The sequence below is a fragment of the Leucopleurus acutus genome (genome assembly GCF_964270905.1).
Source record: "Leucopleurus acutus genome assembly, chromosome: 13".
Lineage (NCBI taxonomy): Eukaryota > Metazoa > Chordata > Mammalia > Artiodactyla > Delphinidae > Leucopleurus > Leucopleurus acutus.
The window spans coordinates 16,916,458-16,942,320 of NC_139155.1; the positions used below are offsets into that span (position 1 = coordinate 16,916,458).

At 45.1% G+C, this 25,863-nt stretch overlaps 1 protein-coding gene across 9 annotated transcripts in view; it reads right to left on the reverse strand.

Moving 5' to 3' along the window:
• The window catches only part of NEDD4L (NEDD4 like E3 ubiquitin protein ligase), a 346,917-nt gene that overhangs the window by 79,287 nt on the left and 241,767 nt on the right, over window positions 1–25,863 (reverse strand). For all 9 annotated transcript variants that reach the window (XM_082853615.1, XM_082853611.1, XM_082853609.1 and 6 more), the window contains one exon: window positions 4,178–4,228. Coding sequence is in view for 8 of the 9 variants with exons in the window: in XM_082853611.1 (XP_082709737.1) it covers window positions 4,178–4,228 (51 nt within the window). In the remaining variant the exon portion in view is untranslated. The remainder of the gene's footprint in view (window positions 1–4,177; window positions 4,229–25,863) is intronic.

Here is a 25,863-nt window from a genome sequence, read left to right on the forward strand (position 1 = left end):
ATAAATAAAATGGAAAAAAATATTCAAGACGGGTGGCATATTTGGAAGAGAAGCAAAGGAAATAGATCCCTACCATTCTAAATTCCTTGGGTCTAATTTCCTATCCTTTTTCTTCCACAAATAAAACTGGGAAAACTGGTCTGAGAGCCAAGAATGAAAGTGAATGACAAGTCAAAGTTATTTTCTTTCATCTGGAAGCATCTGATAAAGCAGCGAGGAATCCATGATCGAAGGGGGAAAAGAAGTTTCTTTTCTTTCCATTATCACTCTTTACTCTTTCCTGTTTAAGGGACAAAAACCTAGCCAACACTGGCCTCCTCGGTAATCGAGGTAGTGAGGCTCCAACACGCAGAGCACACCCCAGCTTCACACAACCCTCCCGGCCCCGGCCCTCTGTGCCAAGTGGCCTCCTTCACTCGTCTCCCTGGCAGAACTCCAACCCGGACGGTCCCAATGCTCACAAGGGCACACAATTGTCCAGAGCCCCAACAGTGGGCAGTGGGTCGAGAAGGACCCGTGGTGCCCCAGTCTGAGGTGTTCAAGCGCCCTGACCCTCTGGCTCTTCCTGGTAGGCTTCTCGGGATCAGGGAATTTATAGCTGCAAGTAAGGACAGCTTAGGAGAGCCATTCCTAAGATTTTAAGAGCATGGTTTGATCCTGCAAATGCCACTTTCCACCAGCAGCTGCACCCACAGGCCTCTAGGACTGCAGCAAGGGAAGAAGGTTCTTTAGCAAACATCAGTTACTAGGTCTAAACTATGTTTTTCAAAAAGCACACCCAAAACCCACAAAGTAGGGCATTTAAATGATTAAAGATAACTTCCTAACAATCGTGAGAGGTTACGTTAACTTCAGTTTTGTGGTCTTGAATCTCCTCCATCAAGTTCCTGATTTAGAAAAGAGCTTCATTCAAAGGCTGCAACTTCTTAGACCAGAATCAAGGCAGAGATGACTCTTTTCTAAAGGAAGAAAGGTTCACGCTATCTTGGGGCAACAAGATAAAGCTTAAAATACCTTGTAGTAAATAAGTGTGTATATATGTCAAGATGGAAGTGTATGCAATTAGGTATTTTGCTAATATAGATTTTAAAGATAGTAACAAAAGATTACTTCTCTTCTTTATCTTAATTTCTATGATTCCAAATCTCTGGGCCTTTTCTCTACCTAAATTAAATATTCATGGCATATTAAATAGGTAGAACTATAGAGAAACAGCCTCAGGTAGGGGAAAAAAGCTGAATGAAAATGCACCACGTAAAACTTGGTGTGGGAATCCCTCCACCCCCAGTTCCCTCCAACAGCCAGAATTATTATCTTAGGAAAAGGGCATCCAGAATCATGTATTTTTCACCTAAGCCAGAGAACTCTGGTCTCATCTCACCTGAGCCATCTAATAGGGTGCCATTTGCCACGTGTGCCTTTTTAAATATAAATTTTAATTAATTAGAATGAAATAAAATAGATAAATTCCGTTCTTCAGTCACATTAGCTACATTTCAAATGCTCGACTACCACATGTGGCTACCGTGATGGTGGCCCTGCTAAGCCACATGAGTGAGGAACCTGCTTCACCGATTCTTCATCAGAGAGTAGAATTATGCCTATCAGTAAACATCTGTTAAAGGAATAAATTCTCTATCAGCAAATGGGGCTGTAAAGAATTAATTAATAACCAAATACCCAGTCCGATTTGTTAAACCTTGAGAAGGCTTGGAAGGGTGGGCAACGGCAACTTCACCACCACATGACTGCTCTCCACTACCTTCTCTCATTATTAGTAAGACCTAAGTTCTTTAATCTAAAATTCGATGACATCAAACAATACTGAATCCACAGGCCACAGAGCCATGTATGTATAAACTGCCTTGACAGTGGTCACATGGCTATCAAGAAAAGAGCAACCATGATCTATCCACAAAACATATTCAAACGCTAACATCCATTTTACATGCCCACACTTGTGTTATCATACAAAATTAACTGTGCTGTCTTCCCATGAGTGTCCTACACATATGATCAAATACACATATGAGAGCACCTCAAATCTTGGGACCAAAGCCATATATCCACTCAGAATATGCCGGTTGGGTTCTCCTACCACTAAGAGGATAAAGAATGCACCTTCACCTCTCCTTCTGCTCCCTTTGTGGTCCATCTTGGAGACTGCAGTGGGCTCCACAAAGCCAGTCAGTTTTAAGGAGGAGATATAGCACTCCAGTGTAAGCTCATCTGGGGACAGACTGAAAACTGGGAGGCTCCACTTCTCAACCGGCTCAGCTCCTGTGAAAGTCCTCAGTCCTCTCTGGTCTCTCCCTCTTCCACTCTTTTTTATTTTATTTTATTTTTTTGCAGTACGCGGGCCTCTCACTGCTGTGGCCGCTCCCGTTGCGGAGCACAGGCTCCGGACGTGCAGGTTCAGCAGCCATGGCTCACGGGCCCAGCCGCTCCGTGGCATGTGGGATCTTCCCGGACCGGGGCACGAACCCGTGTCCCCCGCATCGGCAGGCGGACTCTCAACCACTGCGCCACCAGGGAAGCCCTCCCTCTTCCACTCTTTAACCGGCTGGCTTCTATTCCAGCCTGGAGCCTTGGCACCGCTTCCTTCTTTGAAAGCTCACTCTTGCCTCCACCGAAATCCAAAGGTAAAATGTTCCCTCTACTGATGTGGTCTCTGAAGAGGAACACTCTTCTATTCTCTGAGAGTTCCACTCAACCTTTCAAAACCAATCTGCACTCAAGGGATTGTTGGAGCAAGTTGTTTAAAATTTTCATCTACACCTCTTAGAGTTAATACATAATTTGCCTTGACTGTGATGTGGTTTTCATGTTGGGGAAAAGGGAGGTTGGGGACACCCGTGAAAGAACTGGCCAACCAGCCAACACTAACGAAAAATGTGAGGCGGTTACAGCTTCAACCCGAACAGCATGAAGAGAAGACCCACTGATGTAGAAATACGTGAACAGTCTTCCTGCACAAAGGCTGAGACATCCATACGCTATCAATGTGACTTTAAAAGAACAGTCAGGGCTCTGATGGCTTATGCCATCAAGCATAAGCCCACCTCCCACAAGCACCTTGGAGCTTCAGGTTTTCATATAGAAACAAGCAAAAATATTCTAATGATATTACTTTTGCTTCCGATCTTTTGGAAGGGAAGGCGCTTGAAACCTTTCTTCCTTAACAGCTCCCCTGAGTAAGCAAGAACACAGTGCTTGCCATCATGTTTCTTCCCAAGAGAGCTTCACAGCTTCCTGGGTGAGACACAGTCTTTCTTGGTCTTTAACAGCCATAGCTAGAGTTTCAACACAGCAGGAGGCTCACACTAGGTGGTTTGAGTCCTTTTAGTGTATAGACCACTTATACTATTTGCTCACATGATGCGTTTAAAAACATAATAAAATGCCCTTGGAAGGCAGAAATGTTTGACTTATCCTCTCTCAGGTGCTACTTTAGGCACTTTGTGCTGCCCCGGGGAAGGAGGGCCGGGAGGTGGAACACGAGACCATCTACCTCTCACCAAGGAGGTCTTGGACCCCTGTCCTATCGATACTGGAACGTGCGAGAGTCACCTTTAAGCTCAGTTAATGTCAACAGCCCCAACTGTTTTGCTGCTCGTCTGAGTGGAGAGGAATAGTAGCAACGCCACACATGCTAACCCAGTACAACTTCTGAAGCCAGAGTGGGCGTTCCGACTGACAAGTTCACTCAGTACCAATAGCATCTTTTCTTTTGTCTCTGTGCCAACTGAGAAAGGCCATGGAAACACTAGCTTGTATAGATGTAGCCCAAGAGAAACAGCAGGTACCATTCCAGACAAAGGGAACAGACGTTTGATTAGACCCAAGAGGTGAACTTGAAAGCAGGGACATTCCAGTGACAAGGAGGAGGGGTCTGACAGAAGCAGGTAGGTGACAAAGGAAGACAAACTAAGGAGCAGACGAGAAAGCAGCCAGTGACGCTGCCAGGCATGCGTGGATGGCTCAGATGCACTTGATTTTTACAGTTAAGCTATCTCCTATCCCCTTGAAAGGACCACCTTCTAGAGAGGGCCAGGGCCAGGGTACACACGCTTCTCCACTGTGTTGAGGAAATGCCACCCTGAAAACACACCCAAACTGCAGATGGTTAGAAACTGCTGCTCAGAGCACGCGCTGTAAAGCAGGTGACCGTTCTTACCGGGAGATGACTAAGGGGTATGTCCACCTGTCCCAGGAAGTCGTCTCGTGTCTGTTGAGAAGAGAGAAAAGAATTAATGTTTCCGTCTATTTGTTGAGTGTCAGCATTCTTAGAAGTGTTTCTTTACAAATAGAGAAAGGTCCAGGGCCTGACATGGGAGAGCAGGGGGGATGGGTTGAAGGCAGAGACCCAGGTGAGGCACAGACAGCCGTCGCCTCGGAGACCAGTGAGCCCAAGGCCTCACACACCTGACCTTGAGCTGCCTGAGACTCTGCAGGGCATCTACCACCCAACCCATTGGAGACAAATCTTCTCTTGGACCTGGAGAGCACGCGATCAGTCAGGGAAGGGACACCTGGGACCCCAGAAGGTTTGGGGACACAGCTGGCCCAGTTTAAAGAGAAGATGGTAAAGAAATGTTGGGACCATTTTCACGAATATTTATTAAGTGCTATAAACAAAAGAGCTCCTTGAGAGCTGAGAGTCTTGGGAAAGAGTCCAGTTATTAATATATCTTATACATTACTTATTAAAAAATGGCACTGAACTTTCAGTCTAGTAAGTACACTGCTTCAGAATCCAAGATCACGCATGAGCTACTGGTTACATTTTTGGACACACTGTGCTTCTTCCCCTCTCCATCTCCCACACAGACCTCGATGAAATGCACGTGGAGAAGCTCACAGGTGCCCTTTCAGACTCTGGGAAGCACCGGAAGTCATAACTCAGGGTCAGGGGTCCCTGGTCTGGACCACAGGGTGTCCAGTGGGTCACGCTGACACAATGTCCTGCTGTAGGAGGGCTTGTGTCAGAGCCTCTGATGCTTAGATGACCTGCGATGTGAACCAGAAGGAACACGACGACTTCTGTTACCCGTAAAAACACGCAGTTGCTTCTACCACATTGCGAATGCCTATTATAGCTGGAAAGTTCTTCAGACATATCAGACTTGTCCTACTGCTAGCCTGGGGAAACGCCCAAGAGACAATCCTGACCTCCTCACTCCGGATCCTGGGCTCTTGTTTTCACTCCTTACTGGTTTCCTATGAAATTTTCTAATTTATAAAACACGCTTTTGAAGCACACTTGAAAATATTCTCTTCTTGCATTTGAAAAGCAGCAGCAGATAAATGTGAACAAGATTTACTGAAATGATTTGCTCCACGCTTAGAATTTCCTTTTATGTGATTAACTAGAAAACGATCTGTGTCCTCTAAACAATACATGAAGGATAATGAAAAATCAGTTACTACTGGCTGAGCGTGCGCAAAGCAGGAGAGCCCCCATCCTTCTGACAAGACTCCGCTTTCTTGTATTTTCTCAGCTACGTCTGCCTCAGCCCTCCATGGATACCTCACCGAGCATATGGCCGTCAGGTGCCGATGCTGTATATCTTAACAAGCAGTGGTCAGCACAAGGCCCAGAAAGTGGACCTCTTCACTGTCCAAAGAATTTGGGAGCAGTCCCATTCTGAATTTGTCTGATTTAACTGTAAAGCCAATGTAAATGTCAGTTAATTCCACGATCAAAAACACAGAAATGGGGACTTCCCTGGTAGCGCAGTGGTTAAGAATCCGCCTCCCAATGCAGGGGACACAGGCTCGAGCCCTGGTCCAGGAAGATCCCACATGCTGCGGAGCAACTAAGCCCGTGCACCACAACTCCTGAGCCTGAGCTCTAGAGCTCACATGCTGCGACTACTGAAGCCCGTGTGCCTAGAGGCTGTGCTCCACAACGAGAGAAGCCACCGCAATGAGAAGCCCGCGCACCACAACGAAGAGTAGCCCCCACTCACCGCAGCTAGAGAAAGCCCGCGTGCAGCAACAAAGACTCAACACAGCCAAAAAAAAAAAAAAAAAAAAAACCACACACACACAGAAATGTCTGATTCCTGACCATAAATTGTGTGTCTACCTAATGAGAGTAGTGAGGTCCTACCACTTGTCCCCTCTCCCCTCCTGCTACTGGTACTGATGCTGTGAAGGAACAGGACATGGGGATGCAACCATCAGAAGAAGACAGTCCTACCTGAAGCTCCGTTTCATAATCTGCTCTCTCTGAATAGCTATCTATCGATGGTTAACCTAAGTGCATTTTAACAAAAATTCACAAAACATCCACGTGCCCGTGTTGTTTTGCTTGGGAGATGTTAGAGTTCTAAACCCATCAGATGAGTTCACCATCTGAACCAAGAAGAGACAGGCACCCAGGCACCTGCCGCTCAGGGCAAAGCCAGTGCTGTGGCAAGGCCTCATCTAATCCTCACGGCAGCTGTAGTAGGTGGGCACCATTATTATACCCATTTTACAGAGGGGGAGCCTAGAGACCAGAGAGGTTCCTAGCTGGGTAGACTGGTTCCAGAGTCTGGGCTCTTAACTAATACACTGTCCCCCATCTCAATAATGGGCAGGAAAGCGTGGCTGTGTACCAGCTTTGGGCTTCTCATCGGATGCTGGCTCTCAACAGTGTGGATGAGAAGGGACTCTGATGAGAGCACAGTTTATGAGACTTCGGGGAAGGGGGTTCTGCTGAAACGCTCATCTGGGATGTTATCCTTAACACAACCTCCTGTTCCGAAGTTTATGGGATCCCAGTACTCACTGCAAAGCTAGGCGGCTTCACTTGTACCTTAACAAGTTTTCTCATTACACTGGAAAAACAATTCCTAAAACAGACGAAGACAGAGTAACCTCACCCTTAAAGTAAACAGAAGGCTCTTATTTTCTGGTTTACATCAAGGGCGACTGTAATAAAATCATTTTAAAAATAAAATAGGGATCAAGTGTATAGAGCAGCACATGGTCAAGAGGTATTGGCTTAAAGAAGTGATTCACCCGTCAGTGGAACATGTTGGTGAGATCTAGGTTTCAAAACATCCCACTGTTGCCAAAAGTACAGACATTTCAGGCGATGTAAAGTATTTAGGTTAGTGACACTACACCAACATTAAATGTCTTCAATACCACAGAGGACATCTAGGAGGGACCAGAGGGCCTACTAGTGGCCTTTGCACCAAAATGAGAAGCTGGAGTATTTCAAGGCCACCTGGCTGTGCTGATATGGCAGGATCCCTACCTGCAGGCCCTGGAGAGCCAAGGTTTGAGGCCCTCAGAGCACCGTTAGGTTATCACTGCCACAGGATGACACCTTGCACCAATTTTATAAAAATACATTAAGCAAGTCACTTAAATAATTTCCATTACAAAATTATTTCCATCAGGCATCATGTTAACCCTAAGAGCTTACAAAACACCAAATTAGTTTCAACTCACACAGTACATACTGGCATTTCTTGTGCTTATTTTTAAGTGGTAACTGTTGTCAATTTCAACCTCAATTACCTGTCACACTATCCTAGAGGCTGAAAATGTGCAGGTTAGTAACACAATTATAAATGTTCCCTTCTGACAAGCCATCAAATATTTTCCCAACATAATGACAATGCAAAATGGAGCCCTTGAAATGTGTCACATAAGGTGAAACAAAAATCTATATTCCATTACTGGAAAAGTGAAATAAATACACCAAACAGTCTCTCTCTTAGAGTTTGTGTTCCAAATGACGATTAACTACATTCAAGACCATTCCTCCGAAGGAAAGGGACAAGTGTGTGCCCTTGAGAGGCCATGGAGAGGTATGTGAGAGGTATGTGTGAATATCACTGGACCCCAAAGCCTGGGGACGATCACAATAGCTCCAGTGAAACCCTAACACAGCCCTCGGGCATTTCTCATTGTGCGCACCGGGCCAGAGATGCCAGCACTGAAGTGGACACCAGGCTTAGCTGTCCTCACAAAATAAACGAGAGACGATTTCTCAAAGAACACATCTATTCAAGAAACACCACAGACTTTTGATCTTTAGGTTAGAATTGCACTCGAAGGATATGATCTGAATCTTACTACGTACTGATGACCACAGAGGTCACTGTGCAAGAGCTAGGCTAGGACTCTGTGCATTTCACATCGAAGCTGCAGGGGAGGAGGGGGACTATGTGGGGAGGACATCACCAGAAGTAAGGGGTGCTGGCACGTAAAGCTGGGGTCGTGAAGGCTCTTTAGGAAAGGTATATCAGAAAGGACGGGCGATTCTTGGAAGGTAAAATGACCCGTGTGTAATATAGGAGCTACACATTAAAGCAGCGCTTTTTAAACTGTGAGTTGCAATCCCACTAGTAGTTCACAAGAAGCATTAAAACAAACTAGATATAATGGAGTACAAAATATTAGAGCCTCACATGAAATGTAAGTAAGTACTGCTTCGAGGAATTTCTTTCAATTACATACACAGGTGAGTGCGTGTACTAAGTTGTGATGCCAAATTAATTTCTTCTTGCGTGTCACCATCACGAGTTTAAAAGCCACTTAACTCCAGCAAATGATAGCCATGCAGTGCTACCCATGTCCTAGAAAGCATCAAGGAGCAACTTCTAAGAAAATTATATTGAGAATTTCTCAAGACAAATGGAAGAGAAGTACCAGAGGCATTAGAACGTAAGCCACAGAAAAAGAATTTAAGAGTAAAGACATGGCATGATTACATCTTCATGCATTCCAAATCACGGTAAATCTCCCAACTCTAAACAGAGAGACAGAAGAATAACCTTTGTTTTGCTGCTAAACCAGTAAATGCTCCTTCCTTGCGAGGCACGCAGCCCACACTCGGGCACCAGCACCGACCAGACAGGGGAAACGGGTTCTATTTTTAGAGTGACTTTGGAAGCATGCACTCTGAATTATCTAAATAATGAATGGCTTGAGAAACTTTTGCAAAAGCTTTTAGACAAAATGTTATAAATATAGTGACTCTTCAACAGTCTACTGTCTGGAGAGTCACCTGGGTGTCGAGATGCACTCAGTTTTAGGTGCTGTCTCATTCCTCAAGAGAGCACGAAGGCAGCTTTACCATCACACACGAAAGGACGGAGGAATATTCTTTTTTCTCCGTCCATACACTCCAGCCTGTCCTCCGACAGCGGAGCTGCTGCGGTTCAGGAGGAGAGCATGAGTTTGGCCTCCACCCACACCACCCATCGCATAATCTAACGTCTTACCACCTGGTGCCTCTGGCTTTTCAAGGTGAGTTGTTTCAAAACGCAATGTCAAAGTTACCTTAATGAAACAGCCAAGTGGAATTCCACTAAAAATAAAGAAAAAGGTCCAGTGATGACATCCTCTGAACGCACACGCTCTTACCAAAATCCACTTGGTAAGCGCCAGAACACAAAACCCAAATGAAATTCAGATACTTTTTTTGCAAAACACAAAGAGCTTGCACTCCGCCAGCCTCTCTGCCATTTCGTTTAGAGCTTAGGGCTGAAACCTCCCATTCACTGAAACGGAATAAGGTGTGTCCTGGAGACACCGGCTGTTATTTCTAACAACAAATAAGACCTCCCTGTCAACAAGATGTCAGAGCAAACTCAAAGGACTGTTACAGGCTCTGTAAATCACGCTGGGTAGGCGGGCGGAATGAAACCATGCTGGCTGGATGTGTGATCATGAAGGCCTCTATTTTAAGGGACACTTTGCTTGAAATGCAGAAGACAAAACAGAAGGGGCAGACAGAGCAGAGAACCGTCCTGCTGGCAAAGGCTACGGCAGCTCGGCAGTAGCGCCAGGCTTTAACCAGGAGCATAACAAGACCGGTTCAAACTGGACTTTCAGGTTCCAGGGGAGTCCCCACTGCTCCAGGTGTCCTGCTACCACATCAGGGATGAGGTGCGCTGGACGCCCCCTCCTCCCTCCAAGTGGGTGGAGGAAGCTCCTGGGCACAGTCCAGTCCTCTCCCCCCTCCAAATGTAAGCATCTTCCAGGCCAGGGGTCAACTGAGGGCCACAGGAATTCCAGCCTTCTGCCAAGCTTGATACTCTGAACTTAAGATCCAATAAACTCCGGGAATGCAAACACTGGGAAAGAGATTTGGGAACCAGATGCACAAAATGGGAGCCGCACTGCTGAGGTCACTGGCTCCTTCAGGCAGGGGGTCACCCATAGGCAGACGATGCTACACTGTGCCCGGCCTGAAAGGCACAGAGACTAGGTGCCCTCACCTCCTAGGGGCAGAAGCTAACTGGCCCTGTACTAGATAGATAAAAGTAACATGAGCCACATCTAGAACTTGAAAATTTCTAAGTCCCATAAAAAAAATAAACAGGCGAAATTAATTCTAATAATATATTTTAGTTGACCCAATATATCCAAAATATTCATTTCAACATGTAATCAATATGCAGATTATTACTAAAAGTGTCTTACATTCTTATTTTTGTGCTAAGTCTTTGAAATCTGGTGTGTGCTTCTCGCCTACAGCACACCTCGCTTTGGACCACCTGCATTTCAAGTGCTCGATAGCCACAGGTGGTGGGTATCTCTGTACAGACACTGACCATGACTGCCGCATCTCAGAGGCATGAATAGAACGCTGCAGGGATACAGCGGGGGAAGTGACTAACTCTGTCCAGGGTCAAGGGCAGGCATGACTTTACGAAGGATGAAGTCTTCATGCAGGGTCATTTCTTCTCTGGAGAAGTTTTACGATCAATTTTTCTGCAAGCAATTTTAATGATAGATTAAATGTATAGAGAACAAAAGAAAGTAAAGATACCTCTAGATTCTGTTGTTTATCTGTGAACTCAGCTACCAATAAATAGACTTTAATAATCTGAATGAAATGATCCACGCCAGACACGTTTAGTAACCAAAGCGGGTAAAAGAAGGATCGCAGGATGGGGAAAAGGGCACCTAGGGACACCATGGGTTCAAAGTCATTCTTATAGTTTGATTTCATTAACAGGTTTACTGCTAAAAGCTCTTCCTCACACTTCAAGGCATTTGAGACTAGCAGCCCATCTCCTTGTCTCGCTGGACAGTAGTTTGGGTGTGCGGAATATCGTCCTCAAGCAAAAACAGATCACATGTAACATAAATGCAGTATGGTATCATTCTTGGAATTTTAACGAGTGACGACTCCGAGCTACAAGAGGTACTGGAGGTACTGGAGCTACAGGAGGACGCTGACTGGCTTTTCAGAGGAGCTCTGGCATCCCAGGTAGGTCCTGATAAGGCTTTTTCTGCAATGGCTGTGTTCTGGCTGAAACCACATCTCTGGCCAGTGGCCTCTATCAAAGTCTGCTGCGGGGAGAGCTCCATCCGGCCATACCCTGGTAAGAACCTCAAGACCGCAAAGAATAATAAGCTTACGAGCAGCTCACCAATCGCGTCTCAGAAACCTGTTATTAGCAGGTTAAGAAACTTGCCCAGGGTCACCGAGTTAGTAAACGGCCGCCAGAATGTGAACGCAGGCAGGCCGGCTCCAGGGTCCATGCCGTCACCACCACAGAGTGACGTCACACTCCACGGACTTAAAAGCGAACATTAACAGGCTCCCCCTACCCCCAGAAGACTCTAGTCTGATGTGCTGCTGCCCCCAACTCCACATCCCCTCAGGTGACACTTGCCAGATACAGTTCTTGCAATCTGTCAACTCCCATGGAACATAATCGCAGCACTGTCTGTCCTGTGCCTATTCTTACATGTGTCCTTCTTTCCTTACCTGTATATTAATACAAAAATGAAACGAGTGAAGTATACGTTTGAAAGAGAAATGAAATGGAGCTAAAGACTTCCTATTCTTTGATTAATCCCCTCCCCCTGCCCCAACATCTTTTAAAGCTGAGCTCTTCAAACTGCAGCAGGCAGACCTCGGAGGATAAACAAAGACTTTCCAGGGAACTTGGGCATGCGAAGTTTTAAAGAAATCAGTTTCTAGACTCCTCCATAGGTCCTCTTCCCTAAACTCGATGTGCCTGAGAACACAGTCTGTCTTCTGCTCCCTCGCCTTTCCTAAATCACAACCCCCTTCTCCCACTTTCCAGAGAAAGGCGTACTTCTCACCCTTCCTAATCTCACCACCGTGCGGTTTTCTGGGTACAGTTTGAAAAGGCACAGCTCCCGAGCTGAGGGGACATGAGACAGACTCTTACTTCCCCTGGACGACTAGGCTCACGGAATGACAATGTCTTGCATATTTACCATCCATCCAACTAATTTTGTTGTTTATTTGATTTAAAAAACGAAGTCAGATTTTTAAATGACAGGAAATAGCCTGATATGGCTGACGTGTTTTTAGCAATAAGGACTGATTTGGTTTAATTCAATTTCATGGCAGGTATTTTCCATAAAATGGGCTGTATCTGCGATCACAAGATAAAAAAGAACCAAAATACTGGATATGTTATGAAATATATTTAAAGCACACACAAAATACTCAATACATTAAAAATTACATCTTTTGCAACTAGTGGACTAATAACGTATCAAGTTACTGATAAATTATGATGTCATCTTAAAAAAACGTGTGAGAAACAGTTCTTCAAAATTCTTTCTAAGGTTTGTTGAGCAGAGACGTTTGGAGACCAGAGTTTAAAGCACACAATCGATCATCAAGTCAGGTCATTAACTGGGTTGTTATTAAAAAGTTTCCCTCAAAACTCATTAAGTATTTAAAGCTTCCTCCTCCAGGGGACAGGGCTGCAGCCACGAAAAGGAAAGGCTTCTCCTTTCCGTATACTACGCTGGTGAGAAAAACAGCCTGGAGAGGAAACCTTCAAAGCGTTGTGAAAAATTAAGCAAATGATTCCATGCACCTTCAGATTACATCATTTAAAATAAGGAATTTGAAGGACGAAGAGGAATGTCAGTTTCAGATTCTAGCAGGTGCACATTTAAGAGCAGCAGAGTATGGGTCCTCTTCCACTCCGGCACCTACAAAGGACACCCTGGGAAACAATGGCCCAACACCTCCTCCTTCTGGGCTCTTTAGGACAGATTAACATCCACGGGTACCTGAGTGCAGTTCTTCTGAACAGAAGCACCAGGACTCAAGTGTGGAGGTAACCAGGGGCCCCTGGCCTGGCTGGACATTACGATCTCCTGGGAAGCTCTCAAAGCGCTGCTATACCCAGGCCTCACCTGAGACAATTAAATTTCTGGTAGAGGGGCCCAGACCCAGGTGTGTTTTAGAAGCTCTCCAGCTCATGCTTATCTGAGGCCCGGGTTGACAACCAGTGAGTAAACCTCTCGGTTTTCCTTCTTCACGAAAGAGCAACTGTGACTACCTGTTAAACTGGTAGAATTATACTGATTAGCAAACTAATATTAAATCGCAGCCTCTAAAGGTATAAGAGTTCGTGTTCCCTGCGTCCCAACCCCAGAGCTCCCCTCCTTTGTGCCTCTACTGTCCTCCCAGAGGAGAACTAGCTGCACCCATTTACACGTGTTGGTAAAAATAACTGCCCGGGCCCGGAATGTGGATGAGATGGGGGAGGGGGACGATTTCTGGCCACCCCTGTTTGGAACCCTAGCCCTCTGGCCTGATAGGGCTGAGATATTAATAGGAATGAGACTCACAGGTGCACAGACAAAGCACAGAGATTTCACTGGTCATGGCCAAGGGCTATCTGCTTGCCATTCTAATACCAGGGCTAAAAAGACAAATCCCATTTCAAAATAGAATCAGAGAATGTGGTCTTTAGGAGGGACCTCAAAAGTCATTCAGTGCAAAATATCTGAGACTCCTCTCTCTGTCCATCCTTCAAGTGGGTGCTCACCCCGCCTAGTTTTAAGCACCATCAGTGATGGGGAGCTCACTACCTACTGGGTCGGGAGAAAGGGTATAGGCTTTGGATGCATATACGCCTAGTTTAAAAGTCCCATGTCTATCTAGAAACAGCTGAATAGCTAGAGGCAAGTTTCTTAATCACCACCAAAGGCTGATCATCTCATCTGTAAAACGGGGATAGAAACAACTTTATTTTGCACAGTCACTGGGTATTAAATGGGACAATTGGATTCAATAAGCATAACTCCTAACCCAGGGCTTTTTACCCTCAGCACCGCTGGCATTTGGGGCTAGATAATACTTTGTTGCAGGGGACCGTCTATGCTACGCATTATAGGGTTTTAGAAACATCCGGCTTTTATCCACAACATGCAAAAGCAACCCCTGCCCCTCAGTTATGATAACCAAAAATAGCTCCAAATACTGTCAGATGTCTTGTGGGGGGGGGGGTCGTGGATGGGACGAAACTGCCCCCAGTTGAGAACCGCTGTCCTAAGCCACTTCCCCCCCCCCCCCCCCCCCCGGTACTCCGTAAGGCGTTCATGGCATCTTTGGGCAATGCTGTAAGAATGTTCTCGTGATCTGGTGTTCGTTTTTCTTTAACTCCCACCCCCCAAAGCACCAGGGAAGAAGGAAGCGTAAGTTAAGTTTCTGTACCTCGAAAGTGGCAAAGCTGAGACCTGAACAAGAGTCCCCCTGACTGCAGCACTTAACATTTGTTTCTACAATACCACGTTCTCTTAGGGGCTAGCTAATCTCTCACAGGGGGATGTGAGTGGCTTAATCGCTCATTTGAAGAAAGTTCCGTCCTTACCAGTTCTAGCTGGTTTCCCTCTCCCCCTCCCCCCACCCCGCGAGCAAAGCTTCATGCACTGGACTATTTCCTAATTAATGTGTAAAACAGAGAGTGGGACAGAGTTCACTAGATGGCTGCCAGGAAAATCCCCGAGAAGCTGAGACTGGTGGCTGAGCTCCTTCTCCGAGTGAGCTGTGTTTAAGATCAACAGCAAGAGCTATGCAGTTATCAGGAAGGAACTGAAGCTCTGGGCCAAAAACGTTTCCAGAACAAGGAACCGTGTTGTAAAGAGCTATAACTGAAAGCATACAGTTGGGCTGGCGTCCAAGCCAGGAAGGCCCAGGAACATGGGAGAGAGAATGTGCGCGTACTTTAGATAAAAATCACAGGGGAGAAAAATGCCCCCAATACTCCCTTCCCTGTCACACCAAAAGTCTTGAACAATCAAACCAACGAAGACGGAAGTTAGCATCACGGGCACCAAACCTTAAGTCTTCAACTGATGTCTCAAAACACAAGGCAAACCTGGGAGAAGAAAGCTGTGACTTTTTCTGAGAATCACGGGGCACTAACACTCAAATGCCCACATGCGGTGCAAGAAGTGGTCGAATATCCGTGTTATTTGTAAACCCCACTAGCACTGGAACCAGGATGAGGCCAGCGAGGCCCTGAGAGCAGGGTTGCTCATGCTGATTTAAGTGCTTTCTTAAATGCTGAACCCCAGATGCCTCTCTTGCTCCCTCTTAGTCCTTGCCCTGAAACCCACCTTTGTTGCCAGGTATGCCCTGCACCAATGTCTCAAAGGAAGGGGAGGTACCGCCTTTGAGAAGCACACGGCCTAGAGGCACGGGTTCTAAATTACAGGCGTGGACGTGAAGTGCGCCAGGGAAAAGAATCCCAGAGGCTGGCCCCTTGGGTGCTAGTCCTGGCTCAGGAACCAACTAGCTGCATGACCTTGGGCACTAAGCCTTCCCTGCACCAGGTTCCTCATCTGGAAAATGGGGCAATGACCATCTGTACTTCCTGTTTCATAAACCATCACACACCTCAAGCGTCCGTGTGTGTGGAAGACTTGTGCAAGCTACTGTGGAATGTGATTAAGCTGCCCTATTAATGAGTGCTTTGAGAGCTGAGAAATGGGAGGAGTCGGGAGGATCCCTGCCAATAACCAGCCAACTGTAGAGCACACGGCTATTTTTAGAAACTCGATGGTTCAATCAGTCTGGTCGGCGATCAGAAAACTTCTTGTATTGCCAAGAGCTCAGCACAGACAGTCTGAGAAACCCTGTTCCATCCTGAGGGCAACCCACATGAAAGAGCCTTAAAAATGAAATGAACTGTTGTAAAGTTAATTATCCCTTAAAGAATAAATACATGAAAATGGAACGCCATGTCGAGGACTGAAGGAAGACTAAATAAGCATAAAAGGTTAGTCTAAGCTTCGAAACAACTTCTTTCTTTTTTTTTTAAAGATGATCTGCAGTGAGGCTATTCAACAACTTTTAACAAGTTACACAAAAGAATCCATTTATGTATATGTTGGTTGTGCGGAACAGGAAAGCTATAATCCTAAAGAAAACTGTATCATAAATAGTGATCCCGAGGCTAGACTACAAAGGCTCAGGACATCTGTGAAGTGACCGGAGCGTGAAGCAGCACTCACCTGGGGGCTTCAACTACCCTCTGCCTCCACCCTGAGCTTCTCGGCTAACATCCCTCACTAGCTGGGGCGACATGGGGCCAGGACGAGCCCCTATCGACATCATCCCACTGTCACCCCTCCAACTGCACACTGCAGGGAATGGCAGGGCGTGGGGGCAATGACTCTGACAGCAGAGGTGCATCACCTCCGGAGCTGGATTTGGGGCCAGGGCAACGTTCTAGGTCATCCTAAATGTTAATAAGCACTCTGCATTACCCTCCATCATATTTCCATGGCTTATTTTAATAGGAGTTAAAATTTCCCTACAAAAATCTTTAAGTAAAACTAAGGTCATTACTTTACCTTGGGATGTGCAGGTACCAGCTTGAAAAAGCACAGGCTGCATCAGTGACTGCAGGGACCCAGGCAGGACTGGGGAGCAGTGCTCTCTCTCTGACCTCGAGCGAGCTACTTAGCTACTGGAGTTGTGAAAACAATACGTGCAAACCTGGCACCAGACACTGAATAAAGGAGATGCCTGACAAGTAAATTAAACCGTTGTTATTCTACAGTATACTTCCTTTCCCAGAAAGAAAACCAGGAAGAGTCACAAATTGGAGACTGCCTTTATGAGCTGGTCTATGTGTTCATAGCCATAAACTGTACAGAGGTCTATACAAAAAAGGCACATAAAAATATAATTACATTCCCATGTAATTCTTAACCTTCTCATTGATCAGAGCATCCGACTGCATCAAAATTAAACTTCTAGTGACCACCTTCCTGGGCCAAACATTAATTACTGGAACACTGAAGTGGGTGTCAATCTACAGCAATGGCCCCAGGAATTTGAACGCTCTCAGGTAAACAGATATAAGGTAAACACTTAAATGAGCTTTAAACTGTCATTCTTTTTTATTTTTTAAATTAATTAATTAATTTTTGGCTGCGTTGGGTCTTCGTTGCTGCACGCGGGCTTTCTCTAGTTGCGGCGAGCGGGGGCTAACTCTTTGCTGCGGTGCGTGGGCTTCTCATTGCGGTGGCTTCTCTTGTTGCGGAGCTCGGGCTCTAGGCGCACGGGCTTCAGCAGTTGTGGCACGTGGGCTCAGCAGTTGTGGCTCGCGGGTTCTAGAGAGCAGGCTCAGTAGTTGTGGCGCATGGACTTAGTTGCTCCGCGGCATGTGGGACCTTCCCAGATCAGGGCTCGAACCCGTGTCCCCTGCATTGGCAGGTGGATTCTTAACCACTGCGCCACCAGGGGATTCCCCAAATTGTCATTATTTTATCTATTTTCTTACTTGAGTTTTTCTCCATACTTCAAAGGAAAAAGTATTGAAGGAGTTACCTGGGGCCCTAACTCATCATGGATCTAAGGAGAATTCTTAGATTTCTATGCCTTATTATCTCCATTATAAACTACAGTAATTCTAAGGCTCTTTATGTGTGTACAAGTCCCAGAACTTAACAAGATAAATTTACTGTACCAGTCTGTCTTGTCCTTAGTGACAATTTTGGATAAAATATTAACTTGAAAGTTTCTATAGTAATCTGTAAATCAAGCAATATGCACCTACTTTCAATTTAGAAACTGACAGAAAAACCTAGAACAGTAGAGAGAGTGGCACATGGCGCAAACCCTGCCCACTGGAACCTCACACTGCATCATGGTGGAGCCCCTCCCACCCAGCAGAGCCCAAAATACACTGGAATTCAATCGTGTTTATTACACTGAGTGGAGCTGGGGCTGTTTTGACTACCATGTCCAAAGAAACTACAAGCATGACTTCCACAGACCGAATTCTTTTCTTCTCCTTCTGGCATGACTCTGAGGACCAGACACCTGTGCACGGCAGCACTGAGAGAGGGTGGCAGTGGCTCTGTCTCTGACTTTCACTCTACTCCCAGCCCTGCATCTTATTTTGATGGTGACTTGATGCAGTTACTTAATCTCTCTAAGCCTCAGTTTCCTCATCTGCAAAGTGGGGATGATAATAGCAACACTGAGATGCGGTGTGCGAACCAGCAGTAACTTTCATATGGAGAGAACCCAGAGAGTGTTAGCTGCATCAGGACCAATAGACGGAAGGGGGTATTAAACCCAAAAATATTTTTTCAGGTACAAAGCGCAGCAAAAACTTCTTTTAAGCTGGGGGTAGTAACCCTCCCGAATGTGTGCATGACACAATTCCTTTCAAGCTGTAAAGCAACAACGGTTAGCACACATGGGACACTCACTCTGTGCCCAGCACATTCTAAGTGCTTCACGTAACTCACCTCCCTCAATCCTCCCGACAAGCACATTATGGACACGCAGACTAAAGCATGGAAAGGCTAAGTAATCTGTCCAAGGTCAGACAGCTGGTAAGTAGCTCAGCCCAGATCTGAACTCTCACCCAACACGTACAGTCTCTGAAGAGTCACGCAGGCTTAGCTGCCTGTATTCACAGTATAATCCCCAATTCTTATGTCCTTTGTTTTCTTGCTGGATAAAAAAGTCTTCTTACCCAGGCGCTAGCTCATCCTTGCCTGTTCCTTCAGGAGCCCGTGGGACATGTGGCAGGTCATTAAGGGACCCACTTAATTACATTTTGAGAATAAATAACAAAGTTGAGCCTTACTTTGGATGCCATTCTGAGAAAAACTGAGAAGAGTTACAACTATGACTCTTAAAATCGTATAAAAGCCAGAGAGTCTTTTCTAAGCTCTCCACCACCCTCATCCCAATTCATCTCCAAGAGGGGCCAGTGGAGGCGAGGACACTGCTTTTCTAAGCAATGTATTTATGAAATACGTATAACCTAACTATAACTGTTTCAGACCCTGTCTGTTAAAAGCTGTCCACGTTTTCTCTACCCACCCAGAGAAAACAATCTCGGGCGTTTCAAAGCCACAGTAATGGAGACTAGCTTTACAGTTAAATTTTCAAAAAGAAAACAAAATATATCCAATTTATACAAAGGCACTGGAAAATGTTTTTGATTCACTAGTAAATATTGCGTTTTTCTTTTTAGGCATCAATGTGTCAAAAAAAAAATCTTGGTATCTTGCAGTCAAGAAATCTAACAGCTTTTCATATCAGTCTATGCCTCTCTCCCTGCAAAGGGGACAAAAAATGGTAACTGAACAAAGGCACAGATGTGGCACCTTCCCCAGTCGCTTATCATGCAGGGTGCACACGCTGTGTGAACAATCAGCGCCTCTGTGTGGGAGGAATCTTTTTATTCTGAAAATTCAGGTTAAGAACTTTAATAAAATAGAATGATCAACTCCAGAACGACTTTGTTCAAAAGAGACCAAACTGTGCCCAGCCACATGCTTTCTTCAACCTGATCACACAAGGGGGGGTGGGGGGGGTGGGGGGGTGCATGTGCGCACACACGCATTTTAGAAGCAAAAGTACATGCACACCTTCCTTGATTAAAGATAATGTTTAGAAGACAACTGTCATGGCTATCCAATCTGCAATCATGGTACGAATCACTCTTAGACAAAGGCTGCAACGGAACCATTTACTTATTTAATTTTGATTTTTACTGGAAGGAACATGCTACGTAGCAATTCAAGAAGCCCAGGGAACAAAAATACGGGGAGACGTTGTCATATAAAATGTAATTTAGGGACTTCCCTGGCGGTCCAGTGGTTAAGACTTCACCTTCCAATGCAGGGGGTATGTGTTCGATCCCTGGTCAGGGAGCTAAGATCCCACATGCTTTGCAGTCAAAAAACCAAACACATAAACAACAGAAGCAATACTGTAACAAATTCAATAACGACTTTAAAATGGTCCACATCGAAAAAAAATCTTTAAAAAAACCAAAGTAATTTAGAAGCCTGGTTGACATCCAAGGTGAAACGGTATCCTAAGAAATGTTCCATTTGTCATCATGTGCCTGTTGGAAGGGACCAGGTGGGGCAGTGTTTGATTACTTAGGGCAGTGCGCTAATCAGAACCAGTAAACTCGCCCAGTCCACAGACATTTTTTGGAAAGGAAAAAAGGGGAGAGAGATGGAAAAGACAGACTTTAAGGACATGTTTTAAGCACTTTATATGCATTATCTCATTTAATCATCCTAATAACCCTGAGGGAGGTACCATCATTAGCCCCGCTTTGAAGATGTGAGACCTGTGCTTTGGAACAGTTCAGTGACCTGCTCAGACCATCTGGTCCACTAAGCAGGGCCAGGATCCAGGTAGTGACGGACCCAGGATTCAAACTCGGGCTTGGCTCATCTCTCCATGTTTTGTCTCTGTGGATCTAGTTAAGATAACCAGGGTCCCAGAGATAAACTCAACAGCAGATAGCCCTGGACTCTTATCAAAATCATGAATTACAACTCAGAGACATGCAGCTTCTCTTAAAACATATATACAGAAAAGATAATCACTTTTCTTTTTAAAGGGATATTATCATAGTTTTCACCAAGATATGTGACATTCATGTAGACAGATTGAGCTAGGGCAAATTCCAGTTACCCCAAATGACAGTACATGATACTGTAACAGATTGATTCTACTGTAAAGTTGTTTCCTAGATTTTATTCTTCTGTATCACTGATTCACAGAAGTGATTCTGTTTGTGTTTGCTAGCACAGAGGCACTACCTTTAAGAATCTGAACTGCTGTTTTATTGGAGAAAGAGACACTGAAGCCTAGATAATGGCACCATCAAAGTACAACAGGAAAGAATAAGACACCCAGGAAGGCACACCTGCAGGACGCAGCTCTTGGGAAAAGACCTGGAGACAGCAGAAAACAATGCAATGGGGAACAGTCAAGTGGTGAGTTGGACGTGATCATTTAAATCTCTCCTAGGTCTAATGTTCCAGCGCACAGAGCCATCCACGCCAAGCACACAGGCTCAGGGCTACAACAACCACTGTTGGTACCACTCCCTGGCTCTCTGGATCTAACCTTTTTCTTATGACTCATTTTACACGTACGTCTTCCCTTCCAGCAAAACCACAAGCAGCCTCAGGACAGACACAGTCTTATACACCTTTGTATCTACCTCCCACTGTGCCTAGGAACAGCAACAACACATAGTACCTTCTCAATAACTGCTTGATTTAACTTCAAGAGTAAAACGACCCCTGCAGGATAGAATGTGAATCCTTTGGCTTTCTCTGTAAACTGTCCCAGGTGTTGAAAATGGGGTGTATAGGCTGAGTAACGGCTTACAAAGATATCAGGTCCTAAATTCCTGGAACTTGTAAATGTCAGCTTATCTAAAAAATGATCTTTGCGGATATGACTAAGTCACAGGTAATCATCAACTCATTTTTCTCTGGCTAAGTACAATTTTTCTTATCTTGTTTGACAAGTTTGTCTGAACCACTAGTCTCAAATTCCTGGACATCACCCAGATGGATATGAAATAACCCAGCAAAATGATTTCAGAGAAAAATATTACTTTAGGTACACCCTTCTCCAAAGTCAGTGTTACTTTCAGGCTCCCAGTACACTAAACTTATAAAGGAGAATTAAAAAATACACGAGGATCAATTCATTGGTTTTTAAGATAAATATTCTATGGATCAAAAGATCTCGCTTTTCAGATTAAATTCTATTGGGTTGGCCAAAAAGTTCGTTCGGATTTTTCTGTAACAGCGTGCCAAAAACCCGAACGAACTTTTTGGCCAACCCAACATTTTATAAGCATTCATTTACTAAGTACATTGTACGTAATCTAACCATACAAAGAATATTAATATTGGGGAACTACATTCCATACACTTGTCTGTACTAAAAACTAACATATAATAAATCCATTCCATACTTAGTGAGCATTTAATCAGATATAAAGCACTATACTAGACAATAAGGGTATAAGAAAATGCATAAAAAAAATCCTTGACCTCCTAAGAGCTTAGAGAAAGGGATGTAAAGGGAGAAACAGATATAGGAATATCTATGACTGCAAGACAGAGTGTAACATGAGGCACCAGCAAGGCAAGAATAAAGCACTGACTTGGGTGGGGATGGCCCACGGGGCGCTGAGGGCTGAGGCGCCGGGGGAGAAGAGGGCAGGAGGGAGGCCCCCTCCCAGGCAGAGCCAGAGGAGGGTTCTGCAGATCGGGGGAAACCCAAAAGAGCCCAAGGGAAAGTGCTACCCCCAGGCACGGTGACCTGACGGTGGAAGGCCTGGAGCACCAAAGGCATCTGGAGTCCAACTGGAGAAAAATGGGGAGTCACCGAGGCAGCCGTGAGAAGGCAGGACGAGGTTCAGAAAATCACTCAAGGGCAGCTCATCTGAGGAGTCCCGGCGGACCCTTGGAACTGAGGGGGACACACTCCTCAGTTTAATTTTCTGTGTGCCTTCACGGGTGAAGGCCACCGGGTTCACTGGTCGGCACCCCACAACTACGAGTTCAAGTTCTAACTCTGCTTTAGAGCTGTGAACTGAGGTGCCTCTGGTGAACCCCCAGACCTGTGATCTTTCATGTTACTTTCTGCACTTGAAGATGATAGGCAGTTCATGGCTACCTGGCTTATTCACTCTAGCTTCTCAAATTGGTTATATCCCAGGTAAGAGAAGACAACTTGGATTCCTTCGTTCTAAATAAGCAGGTCGCGTGCGTGCACGCGTGCGTGTGTGCGTGCGTGCTGTGGTTTGAAGGAGAGGAGGGAAGGGGAAAATTAAATACATTTTATCTTGGTTACAACCAGCTGCTGGCCATGTTCACCGTATCCATGGGGGCAAAAAAACCCCCTGAAAATTCTTGTTTCACTTACCAACAATCATTTGCGGCAATTTTTGTTTGGTCCTTAGTTTCACCCAGCTACGCTTTAGCTTTAAAAATTGATATATCAAATTAGCTTACCGGAAAATACCAAACAAAAATGAGTGCTGCCTTCCTTAGGCAAGGATTCTACCACAGGTCAGATTCCACGCATTGTATGCCAATTAAGTTGGTACAGTGGGAAAATGACCCAGACCCCATTATTCTCGGGGCTCAGGAAATAGCCACTTGACATGGACTTAGACAAACTAAATTAGTCCATTTAAACCTGGAAAACATGGTGGTGGATTTATTACACCACACTCTCATTAACTGATTTTAATATGAGAATGTTACTCACCAATTGCAAAAATCGCTCAGCACTGAGCAGTTCTCTCTCCTTCCTCGACACAGAGAAGACTACGTTTCCCAGTCTCAGGCAGAGCCATGTTACTAGTTTTGGCCAGTGCACTCTGAGAAGAGGTGACGAGTGGCACCTCCGAGTTGGGCTCCTGTGCAACCTTCTGTCTGTCTGGGTCTCCGAGTGACCACGTGGATGGGCATGCCTGCTGACCCATGTTGGCATGTAGCATGAGTGAGAAATAACTTGTAGTGTGTTAAGCCAGTAAGATTTCAGGGTATCCTAATATACCTCTCTTTTTCAAGGACCATCACCACCAGTGTGTTTCTCAGTGGACATCCAGTGGAAAAACAGGGTGCCACTTTGTGGGCAAGGGACAAGTCTCCGTGGGACAGAATATTACATGTCTGCATAAACAAACAGTTTTTCATCAAAGAGAAACTGGCTACAATTCTGCTCCGCATTCCAGCAGTACTAATCCTGTGCTTCAAAGTCACATTAATATATTTTCTCGCTCTAAATTGTAAAAGACATTGCCAGGATTCTTTTCTCACACATCATTTCTAATAATGTTGCCTTAATATAAACACTATTTTCACATGCAACAAGATAAGGGATTATCTATCTATTTTTAGATGCTCTACCAGCTCTGAGCCTGGCCAAGGTTGTTTATATACATGTGGAGGAACCTCCAAGCTTTCATGCTGGTTATTGTTTCACATTTGCCAAGGGTGGGATTTCGTCAGCAATAGCAGTGCCTCCTGCAGATGACGGGAAGTATAATCTATTTTATCCTGCGTTTATGAAGCCCAGTCAAACAATGGGTTTGGATCTATTTTAGACTATCCAGTCAAACAATGAAGGTGGATCTATATTTAATAACAAATCCTTTGCACTAATAAGATTTGCAAAAGAAATCTGGTCACTGTACTTCCCTACTGAACTTCCTGATTACTAAACTGTACGATAAGTGGTTGGTCCATTAGTCATTTCTTTGCTCCTTCATTCAATCATTTATTCATTCAACAAATATTTATTTAGTGCCTGCTTTGTGCCAAGCATGTAACAGGCTCCAAGCAACCAGAGTCTAATGCCAATCTATGGGTTTATAATAGTATTAATTTATTAAAATATCTAGCTAGCCAGCAGGATAGCTAGCGGTTATGTATGTTTCAATAGTACAGAGGGATGCATATTAAACATGCCACTTTTAATTGTTACGTGGGAAATTGATGAATAAGGAATGAAGTGCATGAAAGTCAATTAATTTTATTATGGAAACCATGAGTATCATTGGGATACAGTGCTGCGGTAAGACCTCAGGTTCAGGAGAGCAAATTCAGGTAATTTAAGGGAGAACCTGAAAACTCGCCAAGAGCTGAACAGATATTCACACTTAGCACATACAGATTTCAGGGGATTTTACAACTCCGGTAACCCTAAAACGTGTAAAATCCGTAGAAGACATTCTCCTGCCTTGGACACTGAGGACTCTCAATAAAGACTTGGTGGTGACGAGGTGTCCCGTGGCGGCTTCCTCCCCTCCTCACTAAAGGCTTCTTTTGCTTCAGCTGCTGTCACCATCAGCGGTTACCGGAGCTGAAGGAACAGGCTCTGAGTGTGCGCGACTGATTCATCTTATACCTCGAGAGGCACGCTCTGCAGAGTGTGTGCAAAGCACACTTCTGCCCGGAAACTTATTTTAAAAGCACTCGGAAATGCAGATTCTTGTCATTAAAATATTAAGAATTCAGTAAATGGCATGCTTAGGCTCACTGGTTCCTGACCTTTTTCCCTCTCCAGACCTGACGTCTTACTGGCCATGCCTCCCAGGGACGCAAGCCAGGAGCACCCGGAGTCATCAGCAACTCCCCGAGACAGAAAGCTGCCCCTTCCTCCCACCGCTCTCCAGCAGAGCCTTCCGAGACGCACCTGAGAGTGCAGTGACTGGGCCCAAAGCCTTGAATCGGAGCTAGCTTACACGCAAAGCGATCACCTGTAACCATTCGCAACCTGTTATGTTTACTTGGGAAAACATTCACAGCCGATCTAGCACTCATCACTGCAGCAACGTGGGCCACTCATTCATTTATTTTTACATGTAATCTAGATAAATGAATACGCACACTAACTTAGTGGTACTGCAGTAGGAATGTTTCAATTGTCAGAATAAAATAGCAAACGTTTCTGATTATAACTATACCTAAACCCAGGATGTGGTGCCGAATCATGGGTCCGGTCTTTTGTGTGGTTCCTTACATTTGTACCTCTAGATGCGCGGTGCAAGGAATCAAGCTGGATCTACGCTGAGAACACGGCGTAACTGGAACACTGTTCCTCTGACACTCCGATTTTATAACTGGACAGGGTACAAGCCAGTCATTAGCTGAGCCTTTCAGTTATTTTGGTGGCAAGTCAGTGATATTTATCTAGACTGCGGAGAAAGTGATGCAGCGAATGTTCAAGGTTTAGAACACATTTTCACTGGGACCTCAATATTAAAAAGCCCTCAACGGTGCTGTTGGTATATATTTGGTTAGCATCTA